Source organism: Euprymna scolopes, chromosome 18 (genome assembly GCF_053919585.1).
Source record: "Euprymna scolopes isolate OS-2025 chromosome 18, ASM5391958v1, whole genome shotgun sequence".
In the NCBI taxonomy this organism is placed as follows: domain Eukaryota; kingdom Metazoa; phylum Mollusca; class Cephalopoda; order Sepiida; family Sepiolidae; genus Euprymna; species Euprymna scolopes.
The window spans coordinates 33,378,618-33,400,697 of record NC_136499.1 but is presented as its reverse complement, the minus strand read 5'-3'; the positions used below and the strand labels follow the sequence as shown (position 1 = coordinate 33,400,697).

The window sequence follows — 22,080 nt, the reverse complement described above, 5'->3', positions numbered from 1 at the left end:
GCCGGAAAGCAGGAAAACGGAAGACAATTCCACAGGGGTGCAGTTCTAAGAAAGAAGCTTTTTTCATGGAATCTACGTTTAGATTTAGGGACAGATAAAGAGTGGGGGAAATTATTGATAGCGTTTAGTGTTTCTTGTGAAAGTTTGGCGAGGGGGACAATAGACTGGAGCTCAGTCGAACACTTTCCATGAAAATAAGGATACAGTAGAGACAAACTCGCAACATCTCTTCTGTGAGATAGAGGTTGCAGGGAAGAAAAAAGGATATCTCCTACGAGGCTACAAAGTCTATTTTGAACTCTATCAAGGCAGGACAAGTCCTTTCTAGCAGCTCCTGCCCAGATGTGGCAACAGTATTCCATCCTTGGACGTACCTGGCTCTTATATAGAGAATTGCATCAGCAGTGAGATATCTACTGGATCGATAGAAGGATCCCACCATTTTTCCAGCGGCCTTGGCAACAGATTTGATGTACCTGTTCCATTTAAAATCAGGGGAAAAGGTCAAACCTAGAAGCTTGTCAAAACTTGAGGCCTCCTCAAGACGAGAGCCATTCATTTCAACCGATGCCAGATGGGGATCAGAACGTTGATGATGTAAAGAGAGAAGCTTGGTTTTAGATGCATTAAAAGTAACCAGCCACTCCTTTCCCCATTGTACCACGTGCTCAAGATCAGAGGAGAAAGAATCGGAGAGAACTTGGTCGTTTACTGTCTTAGATGTGCTACCATAGATGGTAGTGTCATCAGCATAAATGTCTACAAATGATGTAGGGATGTGATGTGGAAGATCATCAATGTAGATCAGGAAAAGAGTTGGCCCCAGGATGGACCCCTGAGGGACTCCAGCATTAATACTGTGAGTTTCTGATTTTTGCCCATCAACTACTACGCTTATGAACCTGTCAGAAAGAAATGATTTAATAATTGAGAAGACATTTCCAGCTATACCATAGCTAGAGATCTTGTGAAGTAAACCTTCATGCCATATCCTATCAAAGGCCTTAGATATATCAAGAGGTTGCCCTAGAAAAGTTGCCTCCGTCGAGAGATTCGCTAATCCTATGAGATATAACTGTAAGCACATCTGCTGTAGATCTAGCAGAACGGAAACCATATTGTGTGTCACTAAGAAAGTTATTTTTGCTGAGATGGTTGATTGCTTCTCTATTTAACACAGATTCCAGCAATTTACTCATTATGCACAGGAGACTTATTGGCCTGTACTGAGAGGGGGATGAGCGATCACCTGAATTCTTAAATACAGGGCATACTGATGAGATTTTCCAGGGTAATGGGAAGCAATTCTCCTTAAGACAACGTTTAAACTGTTTTGTAAGTATAGGCGCTAGTTCTGGTTGAAGTTTTTTGAGTAGTATAATTGGAATACCGTCAGGGCCAGTTGCTTTACTGGAATCAAGATTTTTAATTAGCTTGGCAACATCACGTACAGATATATATATATTACATAGCGTGTTTTCTGCTACAGGAGGAAATATTGGGGGTTGGCGGCCTTGGTCACAAAGGGTAGAATTAGTTGCAAAGTTCTTGGCAAAGAGTTTGGCTTTGTCTGATGTTGACGAGATTACCTTAGGTTCATTGATGATAGTTGGGATAGAGCACATGCTTCTGTTCAGGATTCTGTTTGCTATTTGCTAAAACTGGTGGGAACCAAACCGCTGCTCAGCTACTTTGGACTTGACGGACTGAGCATACAACTCTCTTGTATTCTTTATTACTTTCCTACAATGGTTGCTGGCAGTCCTGAAAGCGGCTTTAGTTTCCATACATCTATTATGTTGGAGGCAGTGGAAAAAGTGATTTCTGTGCGCAATGGCAGCAGCACATTCTGGAGAGAACCATGGCTGGCTGTTAGGTTTTTGCTGGAACTTTTTCGAGGGTTTGAAACAGTCTATACCTACAATTAACCGTTCCGTCAGGTCTGATACTATAGAGGACACATCCTTTTTAAACATGGAACGTAGAGGTAGATCCGATATAAATGTACGGAAGCTATTCCAGTCAGCCATAGTGTATTGATATACTGTATTATGGAGAGGTACGTTTGGGAACTTACTACATTTCATTTTTATCTTAATTGATACAACAGAGTGGTCTGAAGATCCAAGAGGAGACAGAACAGAAACTGAACATAGTTCAAGGCAAGTTGTGAGAAAAAGGTCTAGTAGACTCGCATACTGACCGTCATTGTCGGGTACATGGGTGGGTTCAAGGACAATCTGAGTGAGGTCATAAGCAATGGAGAAATAACAGAACCACCCCTCACCATAAGTCTTGTTTGAGTGGGTCAACCATTCCACATTGTGAATGTTGAAGTCTCCACATACGTGAATGTTTGCTGAAGGATAAGCAGATAATACGTTTATTTACTTAAAAATAAAAATTGGTAACTTTTTACTTTCTTTCCACCTTAACACTCGCCTTTTAAAATGACGACTTTTAAAGATTTTCAGATAAGCTGAAAACGAATATTACATTCATATTTGAGGCAAACAAATAGTTTTCTGGGTACGAAGGCATTTTTTTTTCCAATGTATTACTTAATAAATATCAGTGGCGTTCGCCATTCTTAACATGGGGAGAAGGGGGTGTTTTGTAACATGCATGCACATTAGTACTTATCAGTTGGGGGAAAAACATGGCCTCCAGTAAAAACATAATGAATTACATTGGATAATAAAGGTCTTAATATCTAGAAAAGTACTTGTCTACCTCAAATTTAAATAATATTCGTTTTCAGCATACCCGAAAACTTTGGGAGTCGTCAATTTCACAGTGAATGCTGAGGTGAAAAGAAAGTAAAGAAACAAAAACAAATGTTTTAAAACTTGATTAAAAGAAGTGTTTTCTTTCTAAAGTAGCAAAAAATGGCGAAATCAAAGCTAAAGTGAAAGTTCTTTTTAAGATTGTTAAATTTACTTAAAGATTGAAATCTATGTTCTTTTATATTTAATATATTTACAAAATGGAAATTGTGTAATGCAGTCTCTTTCAAAGTGAGTGTTCGCAAAGTTTGGTTGGCTAAAACAGGCATATCCAGACTTGCATAAAGATACCTGGGCAATTAGAACACGTTTGCAAATTTCCGTTGTTTTTCTCATTTCCACCAAGCTCTATGGTCAGTTCTAAGACGATGTTGCCCTGAAAACATGTCAAATCGCCCATTTGCTTCAGATCATGCCTTTGATGAAAGGCAAAACCCAAGGCAAGACTTGAGACTAAAGACCTAGACTTGATTACTTTACTCTAATGCAGTTAACTTGTCTTGCTGGCTGATTCTTGTGTGACTAATTTCTTCTGATTCTTATCCTGGGTTGATGAAACTGTTAAATAAAATTGTAGAGAAGATGTTTGTCTTTTCAGCTGAAATTCTGGTGACTCACTTTTCTGCTTCATCTCATGCAAGGCGAGTCAGATAAGTACAGACATAGTTTGCTTCTTTTTTTTTTTTTTACTCGCGTTCACCTCTAACAAGGTATATTGCCACTTGGACATAAGGGGCTACTATTTGGGATCATGCCTATGAAAGATTAACAAGATGTTGGTTTACGTTACATTTAAACTTCTGCTTCTTGGCCTTCGGGACAAGATCAAAGTGTAGTATCTGTTCCGGCAGATGCTGCACTTAAGATAATTTGTACCAGTCAATGGAGGGGAAACCCTCTATACTGGGACAATTATTATTTTTGGTAACCAGAGTGCCCCCTTTTTGCCTACTTTTAGGGGAGCTGGTTTTTACCTCACATTAAAAACGGCCTTGTGCCTAATTTGCTCAGTGGGGGAGCAAATAAATACCATCTGTTCTGGCAGATACTGCAAGCTATGACTAGCTATGACCAGATGTGGGGGCAACCCCACATGCCTGACCATTAACCAGCTCCCATTTCCCACCTCTCGGGAGCTGGTCCCCTTTTTCCCTTCCCCCTCCCTTCACTCCTCACATTAAAAATCGGCCTTGTGCCTAATTTGCTCGGTGGGGGAGCAAATAAATACCATCTGTTCTTCAGATGCTGCACTTCTATTTCTTGTTCTCTTTCGGTGGAGGAGAAATCCTTCACGACTGAGACAATTTTTATTTTTGTACCTTTTTTCCACGTTAAAAAACGACCCTGGTGTCTAACTCTGTCCCGTGGGGAGGCATAGTAAATAGGTACAATCAGGAAGGCAGGTAGCAAGAAGGGAATTCCAAAGTCTACCTGTTCGAGGAAAGAAACTGGTAGAGTAGAAAGCTTTCTGGCATTTAGTGACCTCAACAGTGAAGGGGTGTGATTTTGTTGCTAAGCGGGTTTGTCAGGGACATGTATGTCGAGGAGGCGTAATTGCAATGAGTTCATCAGAGCACATTCCATTAAAATACTTGTATAACAGACACAGAGATGCAACATTGCAGCGATGTGACAGGGGTTGGAGTTCAGTTGACAAAGTGGGACCTATTAGATTGAAAACTCTTTTTTGGACTCTATCAAAGAGGGAGAGACTAGTAGTAGATGCATCAGCTCAGAGGTGGCAACAATACTCCATGCATGGGCGAATGGTGGCCTTGCAGGGGTACAGGATACTCTTAGGTGTGAGTAGACTTTTAGCATGATAGCTGGAGTCCACCTTCTTTGCAGCAGCCTTCGCAATGTCCTCAATGTATTTGATCTAGTTCATATTGCCAGGGAATGTTAGGCTGAGGAGTTTGAAGGAGAAATTCTCAGACACAGTGATAACCATTTTGTAAAACCGGTATTTTATCTTGAAATCTAGATAATGGTGACCCATAGCATGACCTAAGCATTGTAACCTTCTAATTTGCAACACAGACACATACCCCCCCCCCCGGAAAAAATAGCGTTACTGTGCAACAGAATAATTCTTTCTTTGTACTAAGATATGGAAAATGTTATACGAGTAGATACATTTTTTTTTCTGTTTATTTTCTGGCATGATTTTCACTACAAAATATAATTTATCAGAATTTTGTACCTCCAAAAATTATATAAAATAAGGAATTTGTTTAAGAACAATATGAAATAAAACAAAAACAGAAATACTTAAATATGAAGACAAGGGTAGTTCCAAAACTAAAGCCTTCTATTATCTTTAAGTTTAAGAGCTACAAAGATGGATGTGGTATCATTAAAATGAGCAACCTTTTGTGCTCCAGAATTTATTTTTCTATATAGTCACCACCATTTTCAATCCTTAATGTCTATTTTACGGCCCAAGATTCGTCTAGGTGTTGGTGAATGCATCTCAGAACATATAATACATGTAACATATACATGACAACATACTTGTTTCTGCTATTGTTTTTTCTGGAAGGTTCGTCAACGGTGACATGTGACATATCACTTCCAGTCTTAGTTTGCATCTTCCAGTGCAAACTTGACCGGTCACAGAGTTTGACATGTTTGACAACCTGTCAAGACCTGACAATTCAAATCTCTGTTGTCCACTCATCAGTAGATAGATAGATACTATATAGACAGATAGATAGATATATAGATTGATAGCTAGATAAACAGATAAATAGATAAATACACAGATAATTACATAAAAAGATAGACATATAATTTACTACTTCTGCCCGGCTATTCTCTAACAATAATAGGAGACATTATCTTTAGAACGCCTCTCATAGAATAAAATCTGGTATGCTGTATGTTCAGTATTAAATCCTAAATTACTTCCTTTAAGTTAAATACGTTTGCACCATTTTTATTAATATCACCACTCATGGTCCGTATTTCTTTTCCCTCATAAGGTGTACTTCTTTCCTAATTTGTCTTTTGTTTTTTAACTTCTTCACTTAATAAACTCCTTATCTTGTTCAAACATCATTTTTTTATGGTTGCTTATTGGAATTGCATTTGTTCTGGAAAAATATGAGCAGTAGTTCGATCTCAACTCTCGCCACTAAAACCCATGTGTTTTGGAATTAAAATAGTTTCTTGTAAAAGTGAGGCGACCATATTGAGATAATTTTCTTTCTCAGCCCTCCTTCTGTCCTCATACACAGTATGACGATTAAATAGCGTTGCAGTTCAAGTTATCCTTACTTTTTGTCATTTTAATTATTTTTATGCATCGCATATGGAGAAATATTTTTTATGAAGGTTTAGACATTTTTTTTTTTTTTTAAATATGCCTGTGATATTAATTTTCATAATTCTGTCTTATTAAAGTTTAGACATTTTTATATTCTAGAATTTTCCATATTTGGTATTTAATAAGTTCTATTTCTTTTCTTTGACTGTCTTAGCGTTTTTGTGCAGCAGAACAATTCTTTTTATGTACTAAGACAAGGAAAATGTTACACGAGTAGATACTTCTTACTAGAAACTATTTTGCAATTGTAAATGCCAATACTTAGGCTAACATTCTTTTGCTCGGTATGGCTAATCTACACTGGCTTTTACGAGAAACTAGCGGGGGTGCTTGGCGTTGCCCAGATGTTTGGAAAAAAAAATATGTAGTGGTAGTAGGCAGGCTCGAACCCGTGATGTGAAGGCGGAAAAGGAAGTGAAAGAAAAGCTGAGATCTTTCTGCAACGCTACGAGAGGAAGTGAAAAGCGTTCGAATTTAACGATTGACTTGCAGAAATGAGTTCATGCAGGTGCAGAAATGAAGGTTGGCTGCAAGCAATTTTCTGCTTCCCCACGATGTTGGGGTAAACCAGTCCCCCCCCCAAAAGAAAGGGAGAGCTCTCCAAATGAATAGCAATTGTTTGATATGAAGGGTTTCCCAGACATTGATCAAAGCTGATTGCCTTTAAGACGTCTTGGCCATGAAAGCCAGCTGAATCGATTCGCTCGATTAGTTTTGCTTTATTTATACGAAAAAGACGACCAAATACGCGAAAGGACAAAAGAGAGGGAATTTTATAAAAGTCGATCAAAATAAATGTAGAGATGACGTCCGTTCGCAAATCGTAGATATTATAATCTAAGGAGTATATAAAAAGTTCTAAGAAGTAGTAACCCTCTTGAGACCCCCCCCCCAAAAAAAATACAAAAACGTATGCACCACTTTTGCCTTTTATATATATATAGACTAGCGGGGGTACCTGGCGTTTCCCAGGTGTTTATAGGTGTGTGTGTTGTGGGAGGGGGTAGATCAAAAAGAAAAAAAAAGTTTTGGTAGAAAAGTAGGCTCGAAAACAAATTAACAAAAAAAAAACGAACAAAAACAACAAAAAAAAAACAGTGAAAAAAGTTTTTTGTAGGTGTGTGTGTTGGGGCGGGGGTTTAGATCCAAACCCTATGTTAAACTTCTTTTGAAAAATCAGAAAAAAAAAAAAAAACAACGAACATGATGTAAAAAGAAGAAAAAGTAAAATAAAAGAAAACTTGTTTAAAAAAAATCGGAAAAATATTTTTTTTAATTTTGGTAGGTAGGTAGGATCGAAACTGGAACGTTGAGGCTAAAACCTTGATACGTTACCTGCTCATCCACGAAAAGAAAAGTAACTCAAAGCAGTTTCAATTTAATGCTTATAAATAGCAGGTGCACGGCGAAATTAATTTGGTCAAAGGAAAGTATATTCTGTACTTAATTTTAAATGCAGGGTAGTTCTTTTGGGTTTGTTTTTTTACCCAACTGCGTCTGGTTTTGTTTCCCCAACGTGTTGGGGAAAACCAGCTTCCCCTTTATTAAGGGAGTGTGTCCAAATGAAACCAATTGTCTGATACGATGGTTTTCACCGATATTGACCAAATGTCCATTGTTACCAGCATATAGGTGAGAAACGCACTTTAGTTTCACATTAGTTTCGGTTTTATACAAAAAAAATGAATCAACACAAGAGGGGCCGAAATATCAAGAATTGTGTAAAAGTCGACGTAAATAAATCTAGATGCAACGCACGTTCGCAAATCCTAGATATTATTATCTAGGCGGTATATAAACATTTCTAAGCGATAGTAACCTCTCTGAGAAGCCCGTCAAAAAAAGCCTTTGTTGAACATACAAAAACTCGCGCGCACGTTTTGCCTTTTATATATATAGACTAGCAGGGTTACCCAGCATTGCCCAGGTGTTTAGAGGTGTGTGTGTGTGGGGGGGGGGTAACTCAAAACAAAAGAATAAGGAAAAACAATAAATGAATGTGATGCAAACGAACGATGTTGAAATTTCTTAAAATCAGAAAAACAAAAACTAAAAAAGAAAACGCGAACGTGATGGAAAAAAAAACCCAGAACTGGATGCAAAATGAATGATGTTAAAACTTCTTAAAAAAACTGAAAAATAAAAAAAAAAAAACAGCGAATGCGAAAAATGGCATAAACAACCCTATTTCAGTTGCCGGGCGGATAGATATTAAAAAAACGAACAAAAACAAAAAAAAAAAAATCATCAAAAAAAGTTTTGGGAGGGAGGTAGGCTCAAACCCGAAACCTTGAAGCTAACAGTCTGACGACATAGAATTATGCCACAGAGCAAGGGATTTTAGAAGAATTGAAAATAAGCATTTAAAAACGAAGGTGGTTTTCTAGGTCAACTATCACGCCAGAGCAGCAGCAGGAGGAGCAGTAGCAGATAAAACGAATTCACAGCACAAATTTTGGTGTAAGATAAAAGTGGCTGAAATAAAAGAAATTTATGGCGTCGTTTCATAAGTGTTAGATATTATGATCTCGGTAGAACATAAAAAGTTCTAAGAATGAGCGAGCAAGTCGAGAAGCAGCCGGAAAAAAGCCTTTACCGAACATACAGAAAAAATTCACACACACAAACACACACACATTTTCGCTTTTATATATATAGACTAGCGGGGTGTACCTGGCATTGCCCGAATGTTTGGAGGTGTGTGTTGGGGGGGTTTATATCAAAACAACCTTGTTTAAAACCCCTACTACCAGGTCTCCTTCTCCAATATCAGGGGTCTACGTTCCAACCTTCCAGAGGTTGAAACCCAATTACAGGAGACGAAACCGGACATATTATTTCTATGTGAAACTGGAATAGGGCCGACCACTTCCCTAGATGAGTTCATAATTAATGGATACTCCAATTTAACAGCTAAATCTGACTCCCAAGATCGCCATGGGCATGGAATATGTGCCTACATTAAGGATGGCTTCCCTTGTGGCAGGGATATCTCTAGAGAAGATCCTAATTTACCCTATATGTGCTTCAGGGTTGCACTTGCTAACACCACTGCATTTATATTTGCCCTCTATAGGCCCCATAACAGTGGAGTTACTATCTTTAAGAGCATATCTGAGAAAATAGACAACATACTGTCTTCACATCCCTCGGCTAACATCCACATCTGTGGTGACTTCAACGTCCATAACGTGGAATGGCTGACCCATTCAAATAAGACAGATGATGAGGGGAGGTTTTGTCATGATTTTGCCATTGCTTATGACCTCACTCAGATTGTTCGCGAACCCACCCGTATGCCCGATACACCCAATCAATATGCAAGCCTCTTAGACCTTTTTCTCTCAACGTCCCCTGAGCTATGTTCATGTTCCGTTCATTCTCCTCTAGGATCCTCCGACCACTCTGTCGTATCAGTTAAGATAAAAACGAAATGTAAGAAGCCCCCAGACGTACCCCTCCACCGTACTGTATACCGATACTCTATGGCTGACTGGGATAGCTTCCGTACATTCATATCTGATTTACCTCTACACTCCATGTTTAAAAAGGAAGTGTCCTCTATAGTATCAGAGCTGACCGAATGGTTAATTGTAGGCATAGACCAATTCATACCATCTAAAAAATTCCAACAAAAACCTAACAGCCAGCCATGGTTCTCCCCAGAATGTGCTGCTGCTATCGCGCACAGAAACCACTTTTTCCATAGCTACCAACGTAATAGATGCACTGAGACTAAAGCTGCTTTCAGGACTGCCAGCAACCAATGTAAAAGAGTAATAAAAAATGCAAGAGAGCTATATGCCCAGTCTGTTAAATCCAAGGTAGCTGATCAGAGGCTTGGTTCCCACCAGTTCTGGCAAATAACAAATAGGATCCTGAACAGAAGTGTGCGTTCTATCCCAACCATTATCAATGGACCAGAGGTCATCTCGTCAGCGTCAGACAAGGCCAAACTATTTGCAAAGAACTTTGCAGCTAATTCTACCCTATGCGACAATAGCCATCAACTCCCCATATTTCCTCCTATAACACAGAACAAGCTAGGTAACATACAAATATCCGTGCATGAGGTCGCCAAGCTAATAAAAAACCTAGATTCCAGTAAAGCAACTGGCCCTGATGGCATCCCAATTATAGTGTTAAAAAAGCTTCAACCAGAACTTGCTCCCATACTTACGAAACTATTTAAGCGCTGCCTTAAGGAGAAGTGCTTTTCGACCCCCTGGAAGACCTCATCAGTTTGCCCTGTATTTAAGAATTCAGGTGATAAGTCATCTCCCTCTCAGTACAGACCAATAAGTCTTCTCTGTGTTATGAGTAAGTTGCTGGAATCCATATTAAATAGAGAAATAGTCAACCACCTCAGCAGGAATAACCTTCTTAGTGACACACAATATGGTTTCCGCTCTGCAAGATCTACCGCAGATGTGCTGACGGTTATATCCCACAGGATTAGTGAATCTCTTGACAAAGGCTTCCTTTCTAGGGCAATTGCTCTTGACATATCAAAGGCCTTCGACAAAGTATGGCATAAGGGTCTACTTCACAAGATTTCCAGCTACGGTATAACTGGAAATGTTTTCTCAATCATTAAATCATTTCTCTCCGATAGGCTCATAAGAGTAGTGGTAGATGGTCAAAAATCGGAGGCCTGCAATATAAATGCTGGAGTCCCTCAGGGGTCAATCCTGGGCCCAACTCTCTTCCTGATCTACATCAATGACCTCCCTAAACACATACTTAAATCATTCGTTGACATCTATGCTGATGACACGACCATCTATGGCAACACATCAAAGGCTGTAAATGACGAAGTTCTATCTGATTCTCTCTCCTCTGATCTCGAGCGCGTGGTTCAGTGGGGGAAGATGTGGCTAGTTACCTTTAATGCATCCAAAACCAAACTCCTATCCTTACATCATCAACGCTCTGATCCCCAGCTGGCATCAATTGTGATGGATGGCTCTCGTCTGGGTGAGGCCCCGTGTTTTGACAAGCTTCTGGGTTTGACCTTTACTCCTGATCTGAAATGGAACATGTACATCAAGTCTGTTGCCAAGGTCGCTGGAAAGATGGTGGGATCCTTCTACCGCTCCAGAAGATATCTCACTACTGATGCAATTCTCTATCTATATAAAAGCCAAGTACGGCCAAGGATGGAATACTGCTGCCATATCTGGGCAGGAGCTGCCAAAAACAGCCTATCATGCCTTGACAGAGTACAAAATAGACTTCGTGGTTTAGTGGGGGATGCCCTTTTCTCTACCCTGCAACCCCTCTCCCACAGAAGAGACGTTGCAAGCCTATCCCTGTTTTATCGTTATTTTCATGGCAGGTGCTCGTCTGAACTCCAATCCCTGGTTCCCCCTCGCCAATCTTTCACGAAAAACACCCGTCTAGCTGAATCCACTGTGAAAAATTTCCCCCACTCTATATCTGTGCCTAAATCAAAACGCGGATTTCATGAACAAAGCTTCTTTCTCAGAACTGCACGCCTGTGGAACTCTGTTCCGTCTGCCTGCTTCCCTCCGGACTACAACTTCGATGTCTTCAAGTCTAATGTTAACAAATTCCTTATGAACCGCCCCCTTAAGTAAACACTTCATCAAATCTCCTCACTAACATAATGTACTTGCAATAACCCTTATCCCTTAGTGGCTTCCGGGCCTTGATAAGTGGTGATCTCTGTGTAAAAAAAAAAAAACAAAAAAAAAAACAACTATTTAAACTAAATCAGGTCATGACGTCATCTGACGCATGCGTAGAACCGGTCGTCGTCACGAGAGGACCGTTTTTGTTGACCCCCCCGCTGTCGAAAATTGTCGATTTCAGGGTGAAAAAATTAACGCTTTTGGCCAATTTTTCTATATTTTTCGGGCGAAGGATGGAGCTTCAATATGATACCGAGTTTTTGAATTTTTGTTGTGTCTGTCGAAAGTTTTTAGCAGACACACAAACATACATACATACATACATTTTCGCTTTTATATATATAGATGCACCTTCTCCAAGTCATGTAATCTCAAGTAACTGGATAAAGAAGCTGGATACTCCACCAAACTAGATGAATTCGTGTTCTGGAATCCAGTAAGACCAAGAGATCGCAAGAAATGGTCAATTAAGGGGAAGAAATTTATGTTCTCAACTTCTTTACTAATGCGGTCCTGGATATGACCTTAAACTATATCCGATGGTGAGGCCCCAGTTTGAGGGATTTAGGGAGTGTGGAGCCACCCCTTAATTGCCATTGCTCTCAGGTCCACTCTGACCCGGAGTGGTAGTACCTGTTAAGGTCCCAACTATGGGTTAAATAGAAAATGACTTGAAAAAAAATATATTCTATTAAAAACTTTTTCCTCAAAATCACTGGATTCGGCATTAATTAACCTGGAAAGGGTTGATATGCCGTAAAACAAAAACAATCAACCAACTTTACTAACTCAGTATTTGAGAGATAAAGAACTTTAATGGAACATTCGAATATCTATGTATTTTATACAAAGATCAAATGTTAGTCCCAGGAAGAGGCCCTTTGATTTCTGAGAACTTTGACTGATATGGATGTGGTAATGGTCGTCTTCTATCATTTTCTGTGTAACACTATTGGAACCAATGAAGAGGCTAAACATTACCTTCACTTTTTTTTTTTTTTTTTGTAATTCAGTATTTTGAAGCGATTTATTGAAATAAAGCAAAAAAAAAAAAATGACATTATTGAAAAATATACAATAAAAATAACAAAGTTATGCAAATAAAAAATAATGCAATTAGTCTTTATTATTATTACCCCCCCCCCTCCCAACACATAGTCATTTACAAACCCAGGCACTTTTACATATAACGGCTGGATTTGTAATTGATATTATTTAGTTTTGGTTGTTTCGTTTTTATGTACAGCGTTCCTAGTATTTTACGTTTTACCATAATTTTTCGAAATTGAGTATGGGCAGCCACGTTTTTTTTTTTTTCAAGCGTTGACATATCAAGCTAAAATCAGAAAGATGAATTGTAAGTCTTCGGGACAATGTGGTGGTAGTACGACCAATGTTAGCATTGTTATAAAGACATTCTCCCAATTAAACTGCTAGATTACATTTTTTTTTCTACAAAATGTTTACCTTGCGAAGTGTTGTTTTAATTATTAGGTTAGCCGTTTTTAGTTTTTTATAGTAAATAATAAACCTGATTTTTGTACAAATAATAGGGTATAGGATGCAAGTTGGAAGGTCACCAATCTATAGGATGTGTTTTGGAATTCATGGCGGAGTCACCAATTTTATAATTGGTGAATTTATATAAAAGAAATAACATTTTCTGATGTGTTAAATATTAAAATAAAGGATTCATACATAAGGGTTTTCTTTTGCCGGAAAGGTTCAATAATGAAAGGTTTGAAGAGGTGAGGATTTTGTGAGAATAGCACGAGGCTTGAAATTACTGATTTTCGTACGATAAGTATGCTACACGCAGGCAGTTTTTGAGAAAAGCAGCCCATAAATTAGAAGCGAGTGTGTGTGTATTCATATCATAAGAATAGTGGTCGAAGTAAGATTGTTTAAAAGATTTAAATCCTCACTCGATGAGGTAAATTTTCCACGTTGAATATCAAAGTTCATGTCTGTCACGCGTAAATCCCTGACGGGGGTTTTAACGTCTCCCATGGATGGAATTTCCTCGACATGTGTTAAACTGGAGAAACTGAAGAGAAGACTTTGGTTGTTCTGCGGCATCCTTGGCAATCCTGTTTTATGTCTAAATAGACAGAGTCCAGTATATGGGATAACTACGGGCAGTGGTGATTACATGTGGAACTGTATCCTGGTCTGTTTAAATTTTGGCTGTTTAATCTTTATATACAGGCTTTCTCGAACGTTCCAGCCTGTTTACAGTATCCATACGCGAAGGTGCATGACATAATTCCTTTTGTTTTATATGTATGATGGTTGTATTACAAAGTCATGTTCCTACATGTTTTTCATACGTGTGAGTGTTTCAATACGCACGTTCGTAGACATTTTGTAAACATTGTTTTTAAAAAATAAAAAATAATACTTCTATTATGTTTTAAACGACTGTAATAGTTTATTTTGGAAGTATATTTCATAAAGAAAATTGACAACCCACTTTAAAAACAGAAATTACGAATTTTATATATTTTATTCGCAGTTTTTTGTTGGGGGTGTCAAAAATTCCGCCTAAAATTCTGATACACCTACCGGATCACGTGACTCTTCTGGCGGCCATGTTGTAAGCCCTAACGGTATTTTTGGAGATTACCCAAAACAGATAATACGCTTTCATTCTAGTCTGAAAATTTAGTCTAATGAACGCAAGGTTAATTTATAATACGAATCAAGATCCCTTAAATGGGACAATCATAGTATCGTCGGCATTCCATTGTCGCGGTTTCAAAATCACCGTCTCCTTTTTTTTTCTTTGTTCGTCACTCCTACTGTTCCTCTTCACTTTCCCTTCCCTTAAACAAAGGACACAATAGGCTAACGCCAGCTATACGTATGAACATATCTGGGTTCAGTAAATTCATTCACCTTCCCTTTCTCTTTTCATCATCGATTTCACTACGCATGTCAGAATTCAAACACATCAACAAAACGCTATTAAAAAAGGCAATTGACATTTTTGCTTTTAGACAAAATTAATTTAAATGGAATCAACAAGCTCATAATCTACTTTTGATTGCATAAATTTCGTTCTAGAATTAATTAGTCGTTTGTTTGTCTTATTGGGAGCGACATCACTAACATCACGCTGGCCAAACGAGCCTCTTGAAACAACGCCTGGCACCACCAATCACGACTGACTCCACCGGCACTTGCAGCAGCAGCAACGACAGTAGCCGTCTCAGCAGCAGCACAGCTTTCCAGCCCTTGGTGCCTCCAGCTCGCTCCAGTGCCTCCAGCTTCCTCATGCAGCGTTCCTGCATTCTCGCACCTCCGGCTTGCAACCTCGCTCCTCCGGCCTGCAACCTCGCTGGAACCTTACTTCTCCGGCCTGCAACCTCGCTTGCACCTTGCTCCTCTGGCCTGCAACCTCTCTTGCACCTCGCATCTGGTCTGCTACCTCGCTCACACCTTGTTTCTCCGGTCTGCAACCTCGCTTGCACCTGGCTCCCTACCGACCGTCCGTTCTTTTACACTGATGTTCCGTCCTCAGTGTCGTCCGTTCCTTAACACTAACCCCACGTTCTCAGTGTCATCCGTTCCTTAACACTAACCCCACGTTCTCAGTGTCGTCCATTCCCTAACACTGACTCCCATGTTCTCAGTGTCCACCGTCCGATCCGGATCACCCTAACGTCCAACCGATCGTTCCAGACCCAGTGAGCAACCCTGAACTACGCTACGTCTAGAATATCTGTTCCAGACCTCCAGACCTGAGCCTCCTCCAGTGACAGTGCGACCTTCCAGGCGACCAGCATTCAAATCATACAAATTTTCGCTTCCTTTGCAAATAAAAGGCGAACCCTCATCTTTAACCGAACAACCTGTGTCTGTCATTCTTCTTTGCCTTTTTGCTGTTTACTTTTTGTCCGTGTCTACTTTGTTAGTTGTTGGATCGATTGTCTCCGGACAATCGGCCCCGCAACCCCACCCATCACTAATGGTGATGTCTCAGGTGAATTCAATAAACTCACCAATCACCATCTCTCTGAAAAGAGAATCTCTCCACCAACTGCAAAAGGAGAGGATAATACCTGGGAGGATAGGTCCCTGAGACTGAGCAGATGCTACATTTTGATCCTAACCCGAAAATTTATTTTTGGTGGTAGTAAACTAATCAAAGCAATATTAGACAGAGTAATCCTTTCTCCAATCTAGAGAGGAGGAAATAATGCTTGGGATGTGGAGTTCCTGTAACAGAGCAGATGCTACACTTTAGTCTTAGCTCGTAGATTTAGTTTTGGTAGTGGAAAACGAATTAACGAGTTCTTTCCCATCAGAAGCGAAATGTCGTCTGTGTTTTGTCCCGCTGTTATTTGCTAGACAAACGACGGAAAGTGGCAACAACTTATTATTACATGTGCTTCTTCTTGCTCTCTCTCTCTCTCTCTCTCTCTCTCTCTCTCTCTCTCCCTGTCTCTCTCTCTCTTCCCCATTTCTCCCCCCCCTCTTTTTACATGACACTCTGCACATTTTTCGTTTTAACCTGATGACAGTCAGTGACGACGCCTACGGAGAATTTTACTTCCAACACTTTTAGCTTTTGGAACCGTCATTCTTCTTTAAAACAAAAAGGAAAATACCCCCCGCAGTCCCGCACCTCCCTAAAAAATGAATTTGGCTGTTTGTCAAATAAATAAATAAATAAAAATGAGAAAGTTCAGTTAAAAATGATTTTATAACGATTTCATTTCTTCGAAAAAAAAGGTCAAATTAGATTTAGATAAAAAGAAAAGAAAGAAAGAAGCATAAACAACACGAACGAACACGGGACAAAACTCTTTTAATGCGAGTGATGAAGAATAACCGGAATTGTGTACCAAATCAAACCCAGGCCCAAGCAGATGTGGATGGGAAAGTTGCGCATTTTCGGACCATAGGTGACAACACTGAAACAAACCGGACAACAAAATTACACCACGAAGCAAGCACCGCACCAGTACCGATGTACACCACGCTAGTTCCGTATCGCGTAAGTTTGACACTTTTTCTTTCTTTCATTCTTTTCTTTTATTTTTTTTCTCGGGCGATGAATGAGAGATCCTTCCAGATTGAGGCAATTTCAGTTTTTTTTAAAAATTCCAATTCAGAATTCCCTTTCTTGAAGGTAGCTTGATTTTCCCCACAATAAAACCGACCATTTTTTTTTTTTTTTTTTTTTTTTTTTTTTACCTCTGAATTCGTTGGGAGGCCAGTAAATAGGGATGAATTAATCAATAAAACTTTGGATATTATGCGGAATACGGACCATGAACGTTATTATTTAGAAACCCAGTCTTAACATGGGGGGAGGCTTCATTTTAAACTATTCTGTACTGTACTTTTACCTCACAATTTAATAAACAAAAGATACCGTAAAAATTTAATTTTACGTCGAAAATCCCGTATAAAAAATAACTCAATCCGTATTTTGCATAAATACCATTTTGCTGCTAATAAAATTGGAAATTAGGAAGACTCGTCCACGGAAAACTCCTTCATGGAAAACTCGTCCATTTTTGCTAGGTAGGAGAACTAACTGGTCCATTATTGAATAAATATCGATTGAAAACACATTTTATTACCGTTCTTGAAGAAGATATTGTTTATAAAAGAGACTACACCTCCATGATATTAAAAAAAAAATATTGTTACTGTTGTTTTAAAAAAGATAAAATCGATTTTTATACGTGTTTGTTTTCTACCTAGCTTTGTAAGGTTTTAGTGGTTTAACTTATTTTAAAGGGTTTGGTCGGTAAAAAAAAAAACAAGTAGTGTCGAGTGTAAGTTTAGAACAAAAAAAAAAAATGTTCGACATGCGAGGTCGCGCGTTTTAATGGTGTCACTCCCGTCTTCGTAGCTCTTCAACTTTTGATTTTAAATAAAAAAAAATAGGATACATTACTTTTGGAACAACCTCCGTATTATTACAATGAAATGATATTTACTACAATGCATTTTTCCCTGTTGACTGAGGTATGTAGTTTTAGGCGGTTCGGTTGACGCTCCCAAGCTTTACCCCCTCTCCTTAAGAAGAGGTTAGTTTATTGGTAATCGCCCAAGACGCTCTTACTGGACAATATCGACTGGGCTGCCCAAATATTTTTTGTAGACCAGAATGCTCTTCCTTTAGGGCGCTGGTTCTTCAACCGCCACTTTCTGACCCTTTTGTCATATCACCCCAACGTGGGAAGAAGATAAATATCGTTAAGGAATTAAAAAATAATAATAAAAATGGCTAAAAAAAAAAAATCTTTCTCGTCTAAAAAAAATTCCGAGACACAAAACATTGTTTTTATTTTCATAAAATTAATAGGAAAAAAAAAAGTTGTCTTAAAAATTAACTATAATTAATGATCAATGCATATGATAAAAAGAAAAGGTAAACCATGCATTTCACACCATTTTTTTTTTTTTTTTTTTTTTTTTTTGCGTAAGTCTTAGCGTCCCAAATTCACCTTCCAATTTGGTACCGTTGCGTTCTGCTACCAGAGCAAGAGCACCCAATACTGTAATAATTAGGGCTATGACAAGAGAATATTCTTTTCATTGTTTTGACTCTTGAGTATATATCCAACATATTTAGACCCAGTTAATCGATTGAGAACCACATACATCACTCTATCTAAAAACATATAAGATATTAACTGATATATACTTGAGAGTCAAAATAATGGAAAGAATATTCTTTTGTCATAACATAATTATTATGGTATTGTTTGGCTATTAAATGATTAATAGAACCAAATTGCTAAAACTATAACTATTTTTTTTTTAAACGACAGTCACTTTAAAGCTAAAAACTATTTTTGTAATGGCAGTCACTTTAAAGCTAAAAACTTCAATATGACCAATTTTCTTTTTCACTCTTCCATAGTGTATGAAATTTAAAGAATTTGTAAGCAGTAGTTTATTTCGGTTTCACAAGAGCTGAAACCAAAAAAAAAAAAAAAAAAAAAAAATTATTACAAAAAAATAAAGAAACACAAAAAAATAAATTATAAAATAAATAAAAATAAATAAAAAATTCTTAAACTGTCAGCAACTTAAGTTGCAGCTGTTAATTTCCCATCAGTCTCGACAACAAAACGTACTAAATTGTTATTCATTTTTAATCTCTACATAAATAAAACTAACGAATATTTTTGCTAGTCTAAGAGGTTAAGGTTAGCCTAAGAAGTAGGGTTGGATCAAATACAATTGTATTTGTATTTCAATTGTATTTAAATACAATTTTAATGTAATTGTATTTGTATTTTAACATCACAAGAAAAAGTAATTTGTATTATGGCATCCAGGAAAATAGCATTTTGTATTTGTATTTATATTTGAGAGAGAGAGAGAGAGAGAGAGAGAGAGAGAGAGAGAGAGAGAGAGAGAGAGAGAGAGAGAGAAGGAAACTTTCAGAGCTCTAATGATAATAAAATGCAATGCGGACATGATATAGAATGTAATGTACCTATTTACTATGCCTCCCCACGGGACAGAGTTAGACACCAGGGTCGTTTTTTTTTAACGTGGAGAAAAGGTACAAAAATAAAAATTGTCTCAGTCGTGAAGGATCACTCCTCCACCGAAAGAGAACAAGAAATGGAAGTGCAGCACTGCAGCACTATCTGAAGAACAGATACTACACCTTGATCTAATGTAGATGTCAAATTTGGAAGGAAATATTTCTTTTCTTTTTCTTCTTTTTTTGCATATTTTCAGATTTCTTTATTACTTTGAAAAAAAAAGTACTTATATTTGTTTTTGTTTAAATCAGTTATTGTATTTTTATTTGTATTTTGAGATTGAGGAATAAAAGTATTTGTATTTGTATTTCTGGTAACCTAAACGAAAGTATTTGTATTTCAATTGTTAAAAGTCAGTATTTGATCCAACCCTACTGAGAAGATGGTATCATAATGTACGAACATATACTATAGTATCCCCCCCCCCAGGAGGTAATGCTTGGGGGGATGACCTCCTGACAAAAACACCCCCCAGACATTACACTACCTCCAAAGGAGGAGGTACTATTTGGGATGATCTAGCGACAGCAAAACAGATATTGCACACACACACACACACACACACACACACACACACACACACACTTGAGTATATTGCTTTCAAGTGTTAGACATTTGAGACTTTCGTTTGTACTTTCATTAATGTGCCATACTACGACTTATTGTGTTAATTTTCTTATAATTTTGTTTGTGATGGGGATGGAGGATTCTACCGGATGCCAGACATTCACCCACTATTTCAGTAACTCCAATTGAGAAAATTAAAAAAAGAAAATTTTAACCATTCCTTTGAGTGTAATTGTTTGTATTGTTCTTGCACTTGGTTCACCGGGTATATTCGACATGTAGTTTTTGAAATTCTTTTTCATGGGTTCAGTTGCTTCTATAATTACTGAAATGATGACAATCTTAAGATTCCAGTTTCTTTTCTGTTTTTCTTCTTATCGTGCATAAGACGTTGGTATTTTGTTATCACCTCCCTCTTTCCATATGTGAGATGACAAGTTTTTGTGGGACCTTGTTCCAGTAATAGTAGCAACAATAGCAACAGTCCCTCCCGTAAGTACCTGATATCTTTCTAGAAAAAATTCTTAATAGAAAGATATCGGGGAAACGAATGCTAACAAAATTCATCACGAATGATACTCAACAGCAGCAATAACAGGGAGGAGACGGTGGCTCAGTGGTTAATGACACAGACTAACAACCTGGGAGTTTCAAGTTCGAATCTGGTTCGTTCCACATAAATACTTTCACTTAGGGATGTTGGCAACCTTCACATAGTCTCTCCCATAGTACCCGATATCCTTCTAGAAAGAATTCTTAATAGAAATATTTCAGGGGAAACGAAATTGACCGACTTTATTTCAATTGTAAAGTGCTCAATGATAAGAAACGAGTTTCTTAAAGGGGTTGACATAATTATTTACTATAATAATTATTAAATACCTACAGACACTAGTGTTTTATCCTTTGGGGAATCATCAGTGCAGATTCGAACCTGGCAACGAAGTCATCTCTGACTCCATTAGCAAGGACCAAATCCATTTGGCCACCGTTAATCGTGAGAAATATTGTTGAAATTAAAAACATTTATTTTTTAAATGTTTTTAATGTCTGTCAGAGTGATCTAATCATTATATGATGATCTGCGCATATATACTACAATTACTGCTAAAAAAAAAAAAAAAAAAAAAAAGAAATAACTGAGGGGCATGTAGTGAAGAAGCAGGCAGATGGAAAACTTTTCCTATTTCATAAATATTTCATATTTCAAACATTTTGCATTTTAATAATTATGGTTTGTCACCACCACCCCAAAGCACAAAAAGATTCTTTTCACGTCAAAAGTGCATCACATATTTTGAATTCTAACGGCTATATGTCATTATTTTCTTTTCTTTTATGCGCGTTGCATCATTGCTTACTGTAACCGACTGTTAACTGTTATGCCTGCCAGTTATCCTATCCAATGTGTTTTAACTTACAGACATCTTTACATAGTTATGGATGATACTCCATATAAACGCTAATTTGTGTCTGGTATTATTGACCAGCAACGCTTATGCACAAAGTGTCATGAACTCACTCACGCACCAGTTCACACACACACATAAAAAGAAACACTTTTTTCATCTATACAACGAACTCTATCATTCTAATAAGCCGTAAATAATATATATATATATATTTAAAAAACCATAAAGCGGAAGACCAGTACCCGCATTAAGCTGGTCTGCAGTTTAATTTGTTGCTGACTATCTTGCTCTTGCTTGTTGCTGGATCTCAACATTTTGAACCGAGAGAGAGACTTAGCTGTCGTACAAAGCTAAGACTCTTTAACATCATATTTGTATAGATACTCCCTCAGACATTTGGGCTCATGGATTTTAAATGTCTGAGGGAGTGGCACTCGTCTGACAAGACGTTGCAATCATCATATATATATAAACCTAACGAATTCTCACAAGAATGAAATGTGAAATATTCTTTGTAGCTTAATTGCCATATATATTTTCATAACTTTATATATATTAGTGATGGGACGGTTCCAATATTTTTTCTCGATTCCAATACAATTACCGATTTCATACTACATTTCCGATTTGATGCAATTACCGTTTCTGATTCTTTATAAATCTTTAGATATTTAACTGTAAAGTTCTTATTTTTTTACTGTAAAAACGCATGATAAATGTGCATGTATTTTTCCAAACAAACTTGTAGAGGTGGAAGGTGATCTATCGATTTTAGTTTCACTGGTAATGTAAAATCAATAAATATTTATT

General features: G+C 37.7%; 2 protein-coding genes across 8 annotated transcripts in view; one reads left to right on the top strand and one right to left on the bottom strand.

Moving 5' to 3' along the window:
* Nucleotides 1-22,080, top strand: part of LOC145297580 (N-acetylneuraminate lyase-like) — a 218,266-nt gene that overhangs the window by 2,774 nt on the left and 193,412 nt on the right. For 2 of the 7 annotated variants that reach the window (XM_080143610.1, XM_080143615.1), the window contains exon 1: nt 16,683-16,770. The exons of 1 other annotated variant lie outside the window; for it this stretch is intronic. Coding sequence is in view for 2 of the 6 variants with exons in the window: in XM_080143608.1 (XP_079999734.1) it covers nt 16,585-16,770 (186 nt within the window). In the remaining 4 variants the exon portion in view is untranslated. Of the gene's footprint in view, nt 1-16,267; nt 16,771-22,080 lie in introns of those variants that run through there. 4 more of the 7 variants (XM_080143608.1, XM_080143607.1, XM_080143613.1 and 1 more) reach the window with 4 other exon arrangements.
* Nucleotides 1-22,080, bottom strand: part of LOC145297578 (presenilin-associated rhomboid-like protein, mitochondrial) — a 169,754-nt gene that overhangs the window by 32,878 nt on the left and 114,796 nt on the right. The gene's annotated exons all lie outside the window — the stretch shown is intronic.